Genomic DNA, 18,945 nt, shown 5'->3' on the forward strand with positions numbered 1-18,945 from the left:
ATGAAAAAAACGTGCCATGATTGATTCCGGACGTTTAACTATTTTCGTTCTGAATTTCATCAAAATCGGTGCAACTGTTTAGCTATAGAAGTAGAATAGACTTTATAAATATAAGAGGTTGGATTTGAACATTACATTTTCGGTACCAATGAGGATAATAAGTTTAGCACAACTAGAAATCCTGGTATAATTGTAATATTAATTAAGTAATTTGCCCATATTTGTCTGTAATTGTCCACTTATACGCTTTTTTCAAGGAGTGCCTAAGGGTAGTGCGCTAGGGCCCACAGTCGCATGTTCCATAATTACGGCTCTTCTCGTCTACATCGCCTATTGCCATAAGCAAGTTATTTTACACCGATGCACGTATAATCGATATAATTACTTGTTAAGACATCCGGAGGAAGTACAGCAAATCACCTACTCGAAGATACTTCAGAAAATATTGAATAAGCAAATAATAATATGTTTTAAGGATAAACGGCCGTGTTGGGTGATTTCAGCCGTAATTTCCTTGTAAATATAGACCAGTTAGCACTTAACTTAGAACAGTGTCATGTATTTGTCAGAAGCATGCGTACGTAGATGGGTATTTAAGTTACAAAGTTGTGATTGTGAAGAATATTAGTGTAGGATAGATAGGGATCGTGATTAGCCAAGTTTTACTGTCTTAAGATTGTGTACTTTTCTCCTATTCTTGAAATTCGTATCATATTGTCCAAACGTGTTTTCTGGACTAACATCTTAATGAGACAGATATTTTACGTCACACACAAATATTTCCTTAGAGGTTACCAACGGGAAATGTGTTCAATAGTGCGTTGACTTGATTCTTGTAACCAAATACAATTTCTCGTCGTTTCATGTTTAAACACTTAATTAAATATTTTTACCCAATCTGAATCCATATCTTGATTGAAAGGCTCAAGAAGAAGTTCCCTTTCCATCACTGACATTTATGTACCAAAAGCATAAAAATCATAGTTGTAACCAGCATCATTTCTATCTTTGCAGCCTATTCGAGCAGGAGATAATGAGCTATGTGCCGGCGGGCGGGTGCGGTGTGACGCCGACGGCGGCGGCCGGCGCGTGCGCCTCGCCCGCCGCGTCGCCGGCCGCCGCGCGCTCCACGAGGGCGCCCGCGCCGCAACGCAGGGACTTCGAAGCCAAGCTGAGGGCCTTCTACCGCAAGCTCGAGAGCAAGGGATATGGACAAGGACCCGGCAAGTTAAAGTAAGTGACATAATTATTGCTTAAAACAACACAAATTAAACATTTACTGTCTTTCTGCGAAGAAATTGTGTCTTGTGACAAGAAGAAGAGTTAAAAAGCTTGCTAAGAACGTCTTCATTAGGTTTGCAATAGAGCAACAATGACAGTTTTCCAAATAGAATATGTAGTTGTACGCAAAAATGTACTAAAAAAGGTAGCTTTCTTGAACTTTAGTGTAATGGATACTACGATATTACGGAATATAGAGTACGTTACTTTAGATACGAATCTCGCTCCTAGAGTAAGCTAAACATACAAGCGGAGAGCTACATAAAGACAGGTTGCAATTACCTCCTATTTCATCTAATCTGAGTCAGAACACTCATAGCCTACTTGTAACCTGTAATTATGTCCGTATCTTCGTACAATCGTAATTGACTGAAAACACCAGCAATCTGTCCAAGGGTAAAAAACTTATACCACCTGTAATGATAAAAACCCAGACGGCATCAGTTTTACAAGTTAGTCAGTATTGTATTTGAAATAATAGGTAGCTAGTCAGTTTAGTACAAAAACCGGCTGCTTACGTAGTCACATAGGGGTAAAAATGGTGACAAATATGAAGAAATTAATTTGAAACCATTTTTCATTCTGCAGAATTTAGACTGGACCCAGAAACAATAAGAATAATAACTTCTGGGCCACTTTCTGGATCTTATGAGCCCACTAAACTATATATTTCGTACCTATAATTGCGGGTTGGTGCTTAAAAATATTAGGTATTACAGTTTTTTTCAAAAACAAGACCTCTAAGCAACGGTTCTAAAAACGTGGCTCTAAAAGCTTCCAGAAACCCCCACCTAACGTTTTACGTTTACAATATTTATGTCAAAACCTCAAGTTTCCTCTTTACAATAATACAACTCATGATTAACCATCACTTTACATCTTTCCAGACTCCACATCCGCCGGGAGCACCTCCTCGAGGACGCATTCCGTCGCATCATGTCTTGCGGCAAGAAGGAACTGCAGAAAGGCAAGCTCTGCGTCTTGTGGGACGGCGAAGAAGGCCTGGACTACGGCGGTCCGAGCCGAGAGTTCTTCTTTCTACTGTCGAGGGAACTGTTCAACCCTTATTATGGGCTGTTCGAATACTCTGCCAACGATACGTATACGGTCCACGTGTCGCCCATGTCCGCTTTCGTGGATAACCATCATGAATGGTGAGTAATTGAAAAATTTTACTTATTTTTTGATCTAATTGTTCTTGAAAGACCATTAAATATATTTGTGTTGACACAAATACTACTATTGACTATCGATAAACGATTAGCTAGCGCCTCTAGCGGGCGCCGTGGGAACTATTTTTACATGAAATGCCAATTCTCGATACTCCTCAGTACCGACTGTAGAGAATCGCGTTGCAAGAGGATTAGTGTGGTCTTTAGGCTTAGGTAGGTACACTTTTGTTAGTAATAGAGCTAGGTTGAAAAAATACATTGTAACGCTACATTTCCTTTAGTCTGCATACAACTTGACTAAATTGCAACTCATGATAAAATGATAGCAAAGCTATGATTATTGAGTCATAAATAAATTGCTATTAGTTATAAATAGGCGTTTAGTTTTATTAACTATTGAAATAAACTATAACATTATAAAGGTGTAGGAATAAAGGAAATTAAAAACTAAGTTATTTTTATAATATTCAAAAGTCTATTATAATAATTTTGAGTGTATTAAAATAACTAAATAATCATTGAATTTAATCTACTACCTACCTGGTGTAATATCTCAAAAATATACGCCATTTATTTAACACAATGGACTTATACAATGATACGATTTTAGTTAATTTTGGTTTTAAATTTATATAAATATTAATATTTAATACAATAGTCAATTAAAAACATGAGAATTAAGAAAAATTGTAAAAATACACATTTGAATATAATTGAATTTATATGAATAAAATATGTTTTTTTGAATGAGGTCGCGTGTGTTTTAAAGCATTCTTAAGTCGTTAGTTCGGCATCATGTAGTACAATTAATATTTTATTTTTATACATATTCATTCTAGTATACATTGTCGAAATATACATTTACAAAGAAACGTCTTCAAAAGTCAGTATTTTTTCCTTTTGGTAAATTTGGACAACATTTTAATTTTTATTGAAATAGGTACATACTTACATAGTTTACATATTAAGTTAATTATTTTACCCCTGCTACCCTTTAATTATATCGTACCAATCGAACCGTTATTTTATTATATCGTACCAAATTCCAATAAACACAGCTTTTCAAAGTCGAATTATTTTATTAAAGAAAATTGCCACAAAACAGCGTTTACAGTGATCCCAATCCCTTATTCCTAAAGGAAAAATTGAGACCCTATGTGGGAAGGTACTATGTATGTTGATTGGTCTTAGTTAACCTACATCTAATTTAATATACATTTAATATATTTATTTACAGCCAGTCTACAATATAAATTACGTTAATGACACATCTTATTATATTACTCACTCGACACATCAACACATGAGCCTAATTACATAATAATACCTATCACACACACGGAAGCTTCAAATACAATAATAGCTATAATTTCATTGTTTTGTATGTATGTATGTGCAAAAAAATGTATGTAAACATGTTTCCCCGCCTCATTGCCACTCGCTTTGACGTGTAAATTGATGTAATTTGCAGTTTTACGCTTTGAAGCTGTAGACTTCGGTCTGGATGATTCGTCTCACTTCCTTATAGAATAATAGAATAGAACAACAATATAAATACTTATTAGGAATGGTGGTAATAGATTTGAGTAGGTAAGCTTATATCTGAAAATGGATATCCTGACTGCCATTTAAACAAAATTTATGATCATCAAGGCATAAAACTAATTAATAACACAGAGCTTTGAAAGATTTTAGTCTACACTTGTCTACAGTATGTTACGTAGAGGACTAAGTGCCTGAATGTACTATATTATTGCTCCAGTGGACATTTCACTCACTCTATCATGCTATCAGACGCAGTCAGACGCTGCAGAGTCTACGATCTGGTAGTAAGTACCAGTAAGTTGTGATCAACTAAGTAGATCTTTTACCCGCGGTTTCTATTCAATAGCGTTTACTCATATAAACATAACATAATAACGGGGGCTAGAAAGCCATATTTCAGTTAGTCCAACGATGCAGGGTGGATCCGATTAAATGGATGAAAGCTGAAAATATATATAATATATAAATATAATATATAATGTATGCAGTTTTCAATCCAAATTAAAGATTCAGTAAAATATCTGTCTTTATACCAATTGAAAATTCAGGCACTAAACAATGAAATGATAATTAATTTTCATTCAATTCAATTCAAACTACGTCATAACAATTATTCAACTTATTTAAATATTACTTGTAAAAATACATGCGCATTGTACAAGTACCTAAGAATAAAAGCAGCGTCACTATACAGCAATAAATCTAATTGTTAATTGTATTTACTTATATATAAAACACTTTGTATGCTAATTACTGAAAATATCTTAGACTTAATGTTCGTAATTAACATAGTAATATTCACAATTGTAAGTTAAATATTAATTATTATGAATGCGAAAATTAGTGCGCTGTTTCAAGGATTTTTGTTATTTAGTCAGTTTTGTATGAAATCTGGTAACAAAACAGATTTTTTAATGAAATTAATAAGTTCCTAAAAAATTACAAGTTTTTGGCATTCCATGGATTGCACCAAAAATGACTTATAGTCAGACTTTACGAAAGATTTCATCCTATATTAGTATCACTCGAAAGTGCCTAAATGATTGTTCATTCTGTATTACGTTATTAGAATGTAAAACCTTTAACCTAGACTGCCTAGGTGATACTTATATAAACATTGGTGCTCCTAGAGTGGACTTCTAAGAGTGTCCTAAATCATGAAATTTAACATAATTAGAGACTTTGTTATAATAGTTCATATGGAACCAAAACCATGGATTTTACATGCCGTAGCAAAGCATGGAATTTAGTCATCAACAAAAAGATCAATCCTGCATCGTTTTAAGGAAAATTTGAATTTGAATATGAAGTGCTTTAAAAGTTTATTCAATGTTGAAAGTTACTTTCCTCAAGGACATAAATTCATGGAAAAATACTGAGTTATTAGGTACCTACACTAGACTTATAATGATATCCTTCCATTGTCAATTGTGTGTAGGGTTAATCAAGGTTGTCGCACCGACATTATTGAACCACTACTATTTTTGTAATACAATACATGTTGAGTAACCAAGCTTATTTAAGTATGTATTTATTGAAATATTTTTATGATTTATTGAATCATTTGTTGTTAAGGTATCCTTGTGATAACAAGACAATATTTTAGCACCAAAACTCTTTTTAACTATCAGCTTAGAAAAATTATATTAACAATTTCAATAGTCCTCATTAGGATTTTACATCACTTTTACAGCCTTTTGCAGTGGCTACTAAGATCTTCACTTTTTATTTTCAAACTACCAGTCTTTAAACCTGCAAGTTTGGAATGAAAAAAGAAAAGCCTTGGCGCAATTTTCATTAAAGAAATATTACAAAACCATTCAGCGTTTGTTTTGATTTCAATCACAACAAATAGCTCACTAAGCAAATCTGCAAATTTTAAACCGTACAGAAACACATCTCTATTTTTAAGCTATTTACACATGTATTTAGGTCAAATCATACCAAAACAGTACATCTACATTCGTCCTAAAAAGACCACCAGATATCCGTTATTATGACTTATTTATATCTCCTCGCGGCGCCCTCTATGTTTATTTATACTCTGTGTTGTACGGCCGCGCACGGAAACTTTGACGTCTCGCGTTACAAACACCATGTATCATGTTACAGACAAACAGACAGAATGTTTTATGTAGTTTTTGTGTGCGCATCAACAGTGCGGAACTTTTAATACCACCCTGTATTATATTACTTTTTGTGTGATTAAGCGATGTGTAACGACTACTTTGGATTGATTTGAAAGTTTTGAATAAATATTTGATCTATAACGACTGTTACTGTTTATTTCTAAAGGAATTTACTTCTTAGGTGTAGGTGAATTACGTTTAAGAATTATTTAGGTCATTCATTTATTTTGATGCACACTAAAATAGCGTGAAGATCTTGGAAGTAAACATGTTTTCCTAAAGAATGTACGTCATAGGATCTTCACACTTTTAAACTTCTTTCAAGCTTTTGAGAATTAAACTCGACCACTTTATTAACTAGAGATCTTTTATGAATTTATGTTTTAGTTTTATTTAGATATTACCAACGGAATTTCATACCTAATAATAGCCATAAACTCTAGAGCGAAGTCTCCTTCCTATCTTAAAGGACTCAATTCCAGCCTCTTCTTTTAGAGCTTTTCTTCACAACGATGGACCAGACAATGACATAATCTATCGATATGTAGTATAAAAAACATGTAACCTTTTCAAATATTTAACATTAAATATCTCTTCTCCAGGTTTCGTTTCTCCGGGCGCGTGTTAGGCCTGGCGTTGGTGCACGGGTACCTGCTCGAAGCGTGGTTCACGAGAGCCCTGTACCGCGCGCTCCTCCGTCTGCCGCCTGCTTTAGAAGACGTTGACGCGTTAGATGCGCAGTTTGCAGCCTCGCTACGATGGCTACAGGTAATTTATACATGTTTTTAATGTTATTTTATATAATTTGAAGTATTAATTGTGATTTTATTGTGTTTTTGTACGCTCAAGTCAATAAAATATTGATAATTTCTTAGAAAATGTTTGTAATAGAGATATTTCCGCTACTATTTACTATCAGTATAGAAAAGGGAGTGTCAATGCTATAAATTGGATTTGATGATAAGAAAATGTTTATCATTTTGATAACATCGCAAAAAATACTTTAAGTCAGTTTAAGCATTACTGGCAGAAAATTTGATACGTTGCCCAAGTAACGCCATCTCGTGACACTATTTAGTACTAATAAGCACATGGTAAAGACGTATTTCAGGGGAAAATGGTGTTTTAAATCATTAATGTGCATATTTTAACATGGGAGATAATATTTAAAAAATATGAGAAGTAAGGAATAAAAATGTTTTTAATATTAAGTGAAAAATATATAACGCCATCTATTATTATGAATTGATACTACAGCTGAAATAAATTTCCGTAAAACAACATTAACCAAAAACCAGAAATGTTGAATGAAAATCGATATTTTTTAAACTCTAATAACTTTCATACTACAAACACCATAACAGGCATCTTCAGGAACCTTTTAAATAACAGGAACACGCTTACCACAGATGCTTAATAAAACTGTTATTTAGGTACTAATTAAAAAGAATACCCAAACCAACAGTTACTAGAATAAGTACTTACTAACAAGAGATTAAGAAACGCTCCATTACATCCACTTTCACAACCCATCTTCCTATAATTTCAACAGGAATTATCATCAGCACGAACTAAAAATCTCTTTCTGCATTTCAGACGGCACGTTGCGTATCATCCTTAGAACTTACGTTCGCGGTATCAGAGCGTTTAGCAGACGGGAGGGTTTTGGAGCGAGAGTTGAAAGCAGGTGGTCGGGATGTGCCCGTCACAGAGAGGAATAAGAAAGAGTACCTTGAACGAGTCGTGCGCTGGCGCGTCGAACGCGGTGTCGCTGAGCAGACCGAGTGGCTGGTCAGGGGATTCCATGAGGTAATATAGCATTTTACGTCATAAAAACCATTCCTTTCAAGATGCTATTCGTGATTGTAGGTTCAGTAGAAATTGAGCGTTTGACATTCGGGTGTCCTTTGTCTAAACATCTTCCATAAAAAATGTTAGCCCACCACAAGCATTTTATTTACCTAATACGAACATTCGGCACAATAGACATTTTAATGATAAGTTATTGTTTCCCCTAGTGTAATTATTAAAGATGAATTAATCAGGTACTATAAAGCTGTAGGTCTCTTGTTTAAAATAGTGCTGACTAATAAGATTGTTGATAAGCATCTTAGCAAAAAATTACAACTAACTTATCTTTACAGTAGTTTTGATAACTGTAAACTCTTGTTAAACTATAATCTTTTGATCTATTTCACAACAATTACCTACTTAAATTATCTATACTTTTGTCCTGATTCTTTGCGACTAAAATAACATGTACAAAGGAACCGAGGTCAGAGTTGATCTTAACAAGTTTGGTCGCGGCCTTGAGCCGACACGAACATACATAAATACATAAAATTAGCACTTATTATATCAAATATAGTTCTGTTAGACACATAATGTAACAAAACGAATACGTTATGATTATATAATATGATTTTGTGCTGTTATTTGATGTTTTTTATTAACTTAGTTTATCAGTGGAAAATTTTGTCAGTCTTATTTTCATAGGATAGTCACTTAAGTTAGCACTCTAATAGATACATAAAAATTATCTTTATACTATTTACATATAATAATCGTAGTAAGTAAATATTACAACAAGTAGGCATATCTGAATTCTATCTACTCTTTAAGGAACAAGGCGTGATATTACCCACCAATAGTACTTAATTATCTTCCTAACTTTATACCTAGTTATTTTCAAGTCAAACTTTCAGTGTTTATAAACTATGTGTTCTTCTGTCAGGTGGTAGACCCTCGACTGGTGGCAGCGTTCGACGCGCGAGAACTGGAGCTAGTGATCGCGGGCGCTCCCGAACTGGACGTGGCCGACTGGCGCAACAACACGGAGTACCGCGGCGGCTACCACGACGCACACCCTGTCATTGTGTGGTTCTGGCAGGCCATTGATAGGTATTTACTCTTTTTCTGCTTCATTTTTGAGCCTAATTTGTCAGTTCTTTATTCCAGGAACATTTTTACTCATTCTCTATCTACTTATTGAATATAACGTATGACTGAAAAAAGGCTGTATGTCTAGTCAACAATCAACATAAGTCTATCGCTACAACAAAAGCTCTCCGTAAAGAAACTCATTGTAACTGGGCAATATTTCAGTGAGGCATGTAAATACCTACGTAAAAAGTTTTTATTACTTAGGACTTTACTACCCTACAAATAGTTACCTACGGAAATTCGTGGTCAGCCCGTCATGCCATGTCGCGTGAAATCAACCCAATTATGTGGTTATTATCAGCTTACATGGAAACTTACTTTGAATAACCGCAATATTTTTAATAAATTTGTAAAGAGGTATAGTTACAATGTTTTAAATTTTCGATGAGCTCTTTAGGTTATTATAAATCTTTAGATCATTATAGTAATAACATGTGTTTCTGTGCGGCAGGTTCACGAACGAGCAGCGACTGCGACTGGTGCAGTTCGTGACAGGCACGTCGTCCATCCCATACGAAGGGTTCGCAGCACTGCGCGGCTCCACGGGCCCGCGCCGCTTCTGCATCGAGCGCTGGGGCCGCGTGGAGTCCCTGCCGCGAGCGCACACGTGCTTCAACCGCCTGGACCTGCCGCCCTACCCCTCGCCGGGACTGCTGCACGAGAAGCTGCTGCTGGCCGTCGAGGAGACCAACACCTTCGGCATCGAGTGAACGCCCGACCCCGCGCCGGCCCGCGATACGTTGGACACATTTTTTTGGCGGAAGTTATCTCCCCGCGATAACGGATATCGGCCGCTCGGCCCGATATCGCGGGTCGCCTAGTGCGAGACGAGTGAGATTTTCCACGATGCGACTTATAAATAAATGCAATTAAAGCACTCTCGACGAGTTCGTTGAACCGCCAAGAAAGTTTCTGTTCTGTGCGTCGAGATACTTGCAGCTGTAAATAATTGTGACTAATTACGAGTATTGTTGTCGATGTAAATAATAGTCAATTGATAGTGTAGCGATCGAACAAAGATAGTGGTATTTTAGAAATATAATAAAGTATAACGTAGATGTGCCTAGATATTTATTATTGTATCTAACTAGCCACGTGTCCTGCGAGGTTTGTACTTTATTAACGCTTGTATATAAGTGAACGTATATTGTGGCTGTGAAACGGGACTCGAGTCCTGTGTTTAGTAATTACGCTTTTACGTCACTAATTTATATTATAATGTAACCTCCTGTCACCCTTGATAAGATCGGTGAATTTAAATTATTGCAAAAATATGTACTTTGTTGCGTAAAACAAGATACAATTATTGTACACTATATAATCGAATACGCAAATTACTAATATTTATAATTTCATGAATTTTGCTTCAAGGCAAAGTTACAATTATATTATTACAAAAACACTAGTCAGCTACAATAATTATTATCAATATTATTTGTTCTATGTATGTTACATTTCATATTCTGATCAAATTATGTAATATTTAGAAAACTATTTGCAAGTCAAGCTAACAAAGCTTTATAATATTAGACATTCACACAACCATTAACTGAAACATTATCACTTTATGTCATGGATGTGCAGCTGAAATGCTGATTTAATTTTATGATTGTTCCTTCATAACTTAAATAAAATAAACTTGAGTGAATCAGTGTTGTTTAGTACAGATCATGTCTCAATCTCAAATGCAGTTCATAGAACAGTATCAGATGTCTCGTAATGTAAATAATTAATATGTTATTTATTGTGCTTATCAACTTTACACTTGTGTGTAAGATGTTTATTTTTGCAAGTAATTCTATTATGTTGAATATTTACTGAAATTGTGTATTGTTTTATAAATAAGTGTAAATTTTAAGTAAATTGTTTTTGTGTGAAAGTGATAAAATGTGTCAATATACAACATAACTTGAACACCATGGTTTTATTTCCCTAACCCATGACCTCATGTCTGACCAAACTTGATGACGACTCACTGATAGTACTAGTAGATGGACTCGGGGGAGGAGAACAAGGTAAATAATTAAGAAAAATATCACACATACAAAATGTTTATTTTTCTGAAGTTGTGTAACAACAAAAATCAACCTTGTTATTTTTAAGACCTTATCTTTTAACATATATCAACTATTTACAGTTCCCAAAGTCTGCATTTATCAACACAAACTCATGATAAAAAATGCAACGAGGGTTACTTTCCACAAGTTCTACTCTAAATTGTGACGGAGTTAATTCATAGCTTGTCACAGTCTGTAAGTTTAAAATCCTTAATCCATAAAACTCATCAAAGTTAAATCATAAGCTGATGTGATTACAATATGATAAAAGCTACTGTTATTATAATTCCATATGCATACTGTAGCTATGTGAATCCAAAATAAAACCTTAAAAGTTATCCTCCCCCTCTCAACCGTGTTCGTGTTCTGTGAGCACTAGTCAACCCCCAAATCAATCAGAAATCAAACCGATCATGTCAATAAGAATCATAGGCGATTTAGAAGAAGTCGACTAATTTTAAATGTAATATAATACACACTCGTGTAAATATTTTGTATATTTACTTCAAAAATAACGGTACATACAATATTTTTAATTTGTAACTCTATCGAAAGGGAGAAGAGCGAAGGCTCACTGTGAGTCTAGCCAAGAGAGGGGAAATCCTTGCTGTCGTCCACCTTGGGCGGCGCAACCTGCGAGCGGAGCGGCGGGCGCTCCTCGCTGGGCTCGTCACGCGGCGGGCCCCGGCCCCGGCCGCGCCCGCGCCCGCGTCCGCGGCCACCCGTGCCGCCGCGCCGCGCCGTGTCGTTGAACGTGAACTCGATGCCGAGCACGCGCTTCTGGCGCCCCACGCGCTGCGGGTAGTCGGCCATGTCGTACTCGTCGTCGCTGTCATCGTCCTCGCCCCGCTCGCCTTCCTTCTTGCGCTCGAGCATCACCAGATTCTTCCACTGGCTGAGGTCCTCGCCCTCGCCGGCCTTGCGCAGGTTATATTGCGGTGCGGTGCGTTGAGCGTTTCGAAGAGCCTTGTACTCGTCGAGAGTCAGCTCGCGCGGCTCCTCCTCGGTGGGCGCAGCGCGCTCGGCCTCCGGTTGCTGACCGTCGCCGGCGCCGGTCGCATCGGGAGCCTTCTCCTCTACCACCTCACCTTCAGAGCCGGTCTTGTTGAGCTCGTCGATCTCGTCCTTGAGCGTGCCCCAGTTGTGAGGACCGGCACCCTCGCGCTTGTCGACCGGCTTTACGCCGGTCTTGTCGGAGCCGGATCTCCTGTCAAATTCACGCTTGCCTCTATTATCATACGGACGCGGCCCGCGCGGTCCATCTCGAGGTTCACGTGGAGGTCTGGGTCCGCGACGCTCGGCACCATCAGGATTTTCGCTGAAATTGCGTCGTTCGTAGTTAGGCCTACGATCGCCGAACTCGCGCCTGGGCGGCCTCGGAGCACCCTCCTTGTTCTCAACCGCACCGTTCTGCGGTCGCTCTTCACGGCGACGCGGAGGGGGACGTTCGGCATTGCGCTCATTCGGTCTGGCAGGCCCCTTGCTCTTCGGCTGTTCACCGCTCCTGTTTTCTTGAGACTTCACATTTTGGGTTTCCTTGATACCTTTCCTGGTAGCGGGAGTACCAGCTTTAGGTTTGATCTCAGGCTTGCCCTTGTTCTCTTTTTCGGCTTCTTTGGTCTTCTTTTTGAGCTCCTTCGCTTGCTCTCGCGCTTTTAACGCATCAAGAGGATCGGACTCATCGTCCAAGAAAAGAGCGTATCTGTTAACAACCCCCACACCGTAGGAATTCTCCATCGTGATCCTCTTGATGATTTAATCACACAATAACTGGATGTTGGTGGATTATTTTCACGCACTTTAGTAAGGCGACATTTTGTCTTATTTTATTGATTTCATTTAATATGGCGGACGATAGCGAACGCACCTAATACGCCATATGACGAAAAGGAATAGAGAAAAGAATGAAAATGGCGGCACGGTTGTCTTTTAATTTTTTGTCTATGGTTAACTCACTTCATAGATTTACCATAGGCAATTTTTATTGTATGGACATTCTCGTTGTTTACAAAATTGCGATGGATAAATATTATGCTTGTGTATTTTTATTTTTAGAGTGAATCTGCACATTTCCACGCACATAGTTAAAACTAGGTACTAACATATGATAGTTAAATTACTGTTAGGTGTTAAGTTGGTTTAATAATATTGGAATCCTTAAGATGATATGATTCGTACTCTTGTTTACAATTTTGTGTAAGTTAAAATAACATATCCTCCAATACCCACAATGAAAATAAGCTGTAACTAACTATAGTAAAATATAGTTTCCCTGAAAACTTAAACAGAAACATCTACAGAGATAAGTAAAAACAATGTTATACCCGTGCATTACTTTTAATCATTATAGCTATAAACAAGCATAACATTATATAATTGTAAAAAAAAAGAAAAATATAAATAACGCAATCAACTGGAACCCACTTTCACTTCTTACAAGGATTTTTACTAGCGCATGCTCCACTTTTACCACCGCCGCCACCTCCGCCGCCACCTAAACATGTCTCCATTAACAGTCCACATACCAGATATGGGTCACAGTCTCCAGCGGGCCTCCTGTCCTCCATGAATCCTTTGCCCTTCTTTTTAATGTTTCTCTGTAGACGAATAGACGCTTTCCTGTTAGCCACGCCCCATGAGAACTTGTGGAATGGGGCAGTTTCAAATTGACCCGACAACCTTAGTTTATTTGACCAAATCTGATTACCATACACTTTCATGTGTTTCATATGATTCTTTTCTAGCCTTTTGATACACTCTACAATAAAGTCATAGCCGCCATCTGAACGCATCTTCTTGGTACTAAAATTATGATGCATACCTATGCCAGGGTGAAGCATACCAAAAGGTTTAGGATGATACGTAATATCTACGCCGTAGTCTTCACCCACTCTGGCCATTATGTAGCGGGTCATCCATAAATCATCAGGAGCCTTGATACCCGCTGTCGTGCCGACCTGCCACTCCCAGGAGGCGTGACACACCTCAGCATTTGTTCCCTCAAAATCACAACCGGCAAACAAGCATGCCTTCACATGCGCTTCAGATACGTCTCTGCCAGCTATATATTTTGCTCCCACTCCGCAATAAGAGTACTGATATTTCACTGCGGGGAAACCTCCACCTTTAGGCCATCCCAAGCCCCAACCGTCTACGTCCAACATAGTATATTCTTGTTCAAGGCCAAACCATGGATCTTCGGACTTGTGTTGTTCAATTAAGTCGTTACAAAACTTTCTGTGATTCGTTGGTACAGGCGAATCACTATCACCTTGGTACACGTCGCATAATACAATAACGTGAGGATCAGCTCTGAATGGGTCTCTGTACACAGCCACAGGATTTAAGCGCGTGTCGGAGTTGTCCGTAGCTGCTTGCCCGCAGGAACTTCCATCGAAAGCCCAGCCTGGTGCAGCATCAGGGCTGTATGGCACACAATCCAAAATTCTATCCTTACATCTCATGTTAATTCCCGAACCGTCAATCCATACATAGGTTGCCAGTATTTTGTTACAAGGCAATGGAAGTCTTAAGTATCTATCCAATACCTTCTTGTTCATTATATGGTTAATTGAGTGCTTCAACAAATTCCTTTTCACAATATGAAATATTACAGGATTCTTCAACAGCATATTGTGGTTATTGAAGTGATTAAACATCAATTTTCTTTTTTCAACGTGAAACCCTGTACTTGGATTATAGAGTCTTAAAAAACACTTAAATAACGTTCCCATTTTGATGAAAAAGTAAAATACTTGCTAATTTTTATATATTTTTTATTTTTTTCTACGGTTTCGTGGCACTATAAAGATTTAGAATAAATGAAGATCACTTTCAAGGTGACACTGTATCAATTCTTTTTTCGTAATTTTGAAAAGCATTCCATATTGCCAGTTCTTCTATTGTCATTCATAGAATACAAACTTCAAGATGTTTTAAACTATATTCTTTATTAGATTTATCACGACACATTTTGGACATTAAAAGAAAAGCAACGTAGCGCACAACAAGTACTGCCTCCTATCGTCATTTTTCTTGTCCTGTACACGTATCGGCAAGAAGAGAACAGACCCGATAAGGATCACAGTCACCAGCAGGTCTGCGATCTTCTAAGAATCCCTTTTTTTTAGTTTTTACGCTTCTCTGTAATCTGATTGAGGCACCCCTGTCTGCAACGGCCCACCTGCACTCGTCGAATGAAGCAGTCTCAAATATACCAGTCAACCTTTTCCTGTTCTCAATACCATCACCAAGCCCATAATTCTGCATATATGTCTTATGTTTGTCGCACAAAATTTTACAGACTCGTTCGATTTCGGTTATACCTCCCTCTTCTCGCATTTTTCTAACACTGAAATTATGGTGGCATCCAATACCGGGTTGATGCTTTCCCATTGGTTTTGGGTGATAACTTATAATAATTCCATATTGTTCAGCAATTCGTCCCAGCAAATAGCGTCCCACCCATAAGTCGTCAGGGGCTTTTACACCCATAGTAGTACCTACTTGGAATTCCCAAGATCCTTTCATCACTTCTGCGTTTGAGCCTCCATAATCCAATCCAGCATATATACATGCTCTCGCATGACTTTCAACTATCTCGCGCCCAGCAACATATTCTCCCATTCCACAATAAGAAAATTTTGATTTTAAGACAGGAAATCCTCTTGTTTTCGGCCAACCTATTGGCCACATATCAGAATCGAACATTGTGTACTCCTGTTCTATACCGAACCACGGTTCCTGATCTGATATACTGCTTAGCACATTAGCACAATGAGATCTGTGATTGGTTTTTGTAGGGGATCCATCTCCGTGATACGTTTCGCATAGGACTAGAACATGAGGACACTTGCGGAATGGATCTTTATATATGGCTACGGGAGTAAGTACGGTGTCAGAATCATTGGTCTTGGCCTGTCCAGTTGAACTTCCATCAAACGCCCAATTGGGGACTTTTGATAAATCACATGGGAATTCGTTCAATACGCGATCTTTCGACCGTAAGTTAATTCCACTGCCATCGATCCAGATGTATGTAGCAAGTATTTTATCCTCAGGTAATTTTAAACTCATGTAATGATTATAGTGAACATCTGTAGATGAAGCAGTTTTAGAAAGTCCACAAGTAAAACTTTCTTGACTTGAAGCTCTCACAATATCTTTGTTGATTTTTGAAATTATATTACTAATAATTTTTCTTTTCATTAAACATTTTGCGTAACTAAACATTGTAATCAGACTATCAAATATAATAATGAATTAAATTTTGTTTAGTTCCTAGTGGGCCATGCATGATATGGTAGTATTTAAAAACAAGGTAGCCATGCGTATTTGTCTTGTTGATTTTACCTGAATAATTTTTGCAATTATTTTTTTCAAAACAATAATAAGACGCAGTTTTTTAACTATATCGCATTTAATTAAATACAGAAATCTCTACAGAAGTGGGTACCTACCATATATTATGAAACTAAGGAGCTACAATATTCTCTATGGTCTCCAAAATTTTGACAGCTGACAATCAACTTCACCACTACTTCTGTCAAAAGTGTCAAACGAGTCGAACACATGTCAATATGTCATTGTCATGCCGTCAAATTGTTGTTATTATAATAATTTCTCGTGCTTGGCTAGTAATTTGATAAATACTGTAAATGCAATCAATCAACTTGATGACTAATTTTGGAACTGATTGATTCATAAATTCGAATTCCTACATAGTTCATAAAATGGAGACGTATGTACTTAAAAACCGTAGTTTTATGTTAAAACTTGCAAAATTTATAGAATTTATTTCAAAATACGGTGTTATTACATCAATTTTGCCGGTGTTAACGTGACTTGATTATTTTTCAGTACTAAAACGAATGCGGCGTTCCTGTGTAACTTTGAAGTGATGCAGATACTTCAGCAGCTGAAAGACAGTACACAGAAGAAACACAAGCGTGAGGGTTCCTTAGCTACCGTCACTTATGAGGTAAGTCTACTGTTACGCACAGTCTAATAGACACAAGGCATAAACATGATACTCTTGCCTATGTTTATTAAAAAGAAAAAAGTTTATGGCTGTCAGACAAAGTATTTAGCCCTACTGATTTCGCCGTAATAAATCTAAATATTGGGACAAAAAAAAATAGCTTATCTGAAGATGGGCATCACATTGTGGTTTAAATGGTTTAATTTTAAACTAAGTAGAGTACTACACTAACCAAATAGCTGATGAACATACTTCTCAACTTCTAAATACAGACTTGTATGGATAAGTTAACAAGCAGGCTCAGAACAGATACTCATGCTTACACAAATATTTGTCCCAGGTGGGATTGTAACCCATCACATGCAACACTACTATATTACTTCTTAAAAAGGATTATTAAAACAACAACAAAGCACATATTATTATCAAAATGGCCTTTGTTGCAGACAGTACATTACCTACAAGATACTGAATGCAAGACACAAAGCCCTCAGTCCATACAGAAATTTCTAGAGGCAATGAAGAAGTTCAAACTCACTAAGATTGAGAAACTAATGATGGTCAACACTCCACCTAGAACCGAGCTGGAAATTCAATTGGTATGATTGTTTTATGATTTATACTATTTATGCTTGAACGGAAAACATCTGTGTACTTATTATATGTTCACAGAACAGGTGCCCATTGCGGGTGTTTGATTAACACAGTTTCTAGCCTTAGATGAACTTTCTAAAACATAGCTCAATGCATGTTTTGAAATCTTGCAATGAAAGAATTGTAGTAGGTTGGCAAGATAATCTAGTTCTCTCCTCGGTGTTGTTTGTGACAGCTGTACATGTGTCTTGCGTTGACTTCCTAAGTAATGTCAAAAAGTTATTCTCAAGCTGTTCAGTATAAAATTTCTCAGTGGTAACCAAGTTGTTGACCACTATGCCTTAGAGAGCATGTGAAGCCATAGCTCTTCAAGTGCTGGTTTCAATTAAACTGGCTTGAATCCAAGACATTATACCTAATCAAACAACTAATATAAGTTTTATATTACTAAGAGAAACCATTATTTACAGATAGTCCAAGAAAGTGAGGAGCGATTGTCTGAAGATGATGTCCGTAGTGTCATTGATATTGTCAATGAGTGTTTCCCGCCTTCTGAAGCATCTTGACCCGAACCAATGCCAGTAAGACATCGTCAACAAAGTGGTGATTCACAGTAGTTGCTACAGTTTGTGGTTATTGTTATTTCTTTATGGACTCTAAGAGTGAGTGATATTTATCTTTTTTTGTGCAAGTCAGGCAATTTCTGTTCATGTGTCTATGGCAGGTATGTAATTGCTTTGTGGATGTAAACTTCATATATATGTTAGATGTAAGTGTGTGAAATAAATAAATAAATAAATAAATAATTGGAAAAGCTACTTAATAATTAGTATTTTGATTTTGTAGTGATCTTGCTGGGCGACTATTAACATTAATGTGTTGAATACCAGTATATTTATGTAATTAAATATTAAAATTGTGAAAAACCTATTCAAAATTAATAGAAATCTATGTATTATTATGTGCCTAGTGGACACTGTTTAGTTATGTAAGCGAGTAGGTACCTAATTGGGGTATGTGTATTGTAAAAAGTACTGATTTGTATTATTAAATAAGTTTTTGAAATACTTTGTAAATATTTTTTTTAGAACCAACTAATGCATTCAATATTCATGTGGCTAATTTTCTTTTATTAAGAAACTTGATGAAAAATTGTTGAATCAAATTAATATTACAAAATCATTGTATTATTTATTAAACATTATAAAAAATGGGCCAATAGGTCACATGACAAAGTATATTTT

General features: G+C 36.8%; 5 protein-coding genes across 10 annotated transcripts in view; 2 read left to right on the top strand and 3 right to left on the bottom strand.

Moving 5' to 3' along the window:
• Hecw (Hecw ubiquitin protein ligase) overlaps positions 1-10,984 on the top strand; it is a 117,180-nt gene extending 106,196 nt beyond the window's left edge. For all 6 annotated transcript variants that reach the window (XM_076113821.1, XM_076113823.1, XM_076113822.1 and 3 more), the window contains 6 exons: positions 1,015-1,233; positions 2,169-2,435; positions 6,730-6,895; positions 7,724-7,936; positions 8,862-9,028; positions 9,522-10,984. In XM_076113821.1, coding sequence (XP_075969936.1) covers positions 1,015-1,233; positions 2,169-2,435; positions 6,730-6,895; positions 7,724-7,936; positions 8,862-9,028; positions 9,522-9,780 — 1,291 coding nt within the window. In that variant the 3' untranslated portion in view covers positions 9,781-10,984. The remainder of the gene's footprint in view (positions 1-1,014; positions 1,234-2,168; positions 2,436-6,729; positions 6,896-7,723; positions 7,937-8,861; positions 9,029-9,521) is intronic.
• Positions 10,985-11,105: 121 nt separating this feature from the next.
• On the bottom strand, positions 11,106-13,055 carry LOC142972583 (intracellular hyaluronan-binding protein 4-like). Its single transcript, XM_076113827.1, has one exon. The coding sequence runs from the start codon at positions 12,862-12,864 to the stop codon at positions 11,710-11,712; it is 1,155 nt and encodes a 384-aa protein (XP_075969942.1). The 5' UTR covers positions 12,865-13,055; the 3' UTR covers positions 11,106-11,709.
• A 396-nt stretch (positions 13,056-13,451) lies between these two features.
• On the bottom strand, positions 13,452-14,861 carry LOC142972584 (glutamine synthetase 2 cytoplasmic-like). The gene has a single exon (XM_076113829.1). The coding sequence runs from the start codon at positions 14,859-14,861 to the stop codon at positions 13,554-13,556; it is 1,308 nt and encodes a 435-aa protein (XP_075969944.1). The 3' UTR covers positions 13,452-13,553.
• A 292-nt stretch (positions 14,862-15,153) lies between these two features.
• Positions 15,154-16,426, bottom strand: LOC142972585 (glutamine synthetase 1, mitochondrial-like). The gene has a single exon (XM_076113830.1). It carries the CDS (start codon positions 16,357-16,359, stop codon positions 15,154-15,156), a length of 1,206 nt encoding a protein of 401 aa, XP_075969945.1. The 5' UTR covers positions 16,360-16,426.
• A 258-nt stretch (positions 16,427-16,684) lies between these two features.
• LOC142972586 (DNA-directed RNA polymerase III subunit RPC9-like) lies at positions 16,685-18,768 on the top strand. Its single transcript, XM_076113831.1, has 4 exons — positions 16,685-16,867; positions 16,987-17,107; positions 17,554-17,706; positions 18,172-18,768. The coding sequence occupies exons 1-4, from the start codon at positions 16,860-16,862 to the stop codon at positions 18,265-18,267; spliced, it is 378 nt and encodes a 125-aa protein (XP_075969946.1). The 5' UTR covers positions 16,685-16,859; the 3' UTR covers positions 18,268-18,768.
• The last annotated feature ends 177 nt before the right edge of the window (positions 18,769-18,945 follow it).

The sequence above is a fragment of the Anticarsia gemmatalis genome, chromosome 4, assembly GCF_050436995.1.
Source record: "Anticarsia gemmatalis isolate Benzon Research Colony breed Stoneville strain chromosome 4, ilAntGemm2 primary, whole genome shotgun sequence".
NCBI classification, from domain to species: Eukaryota; Metazoa; Arthropoda; class Insecta; order Lepidoptera; family Erebidae; genus Anticarsia; species Anticarsia gemmatalis.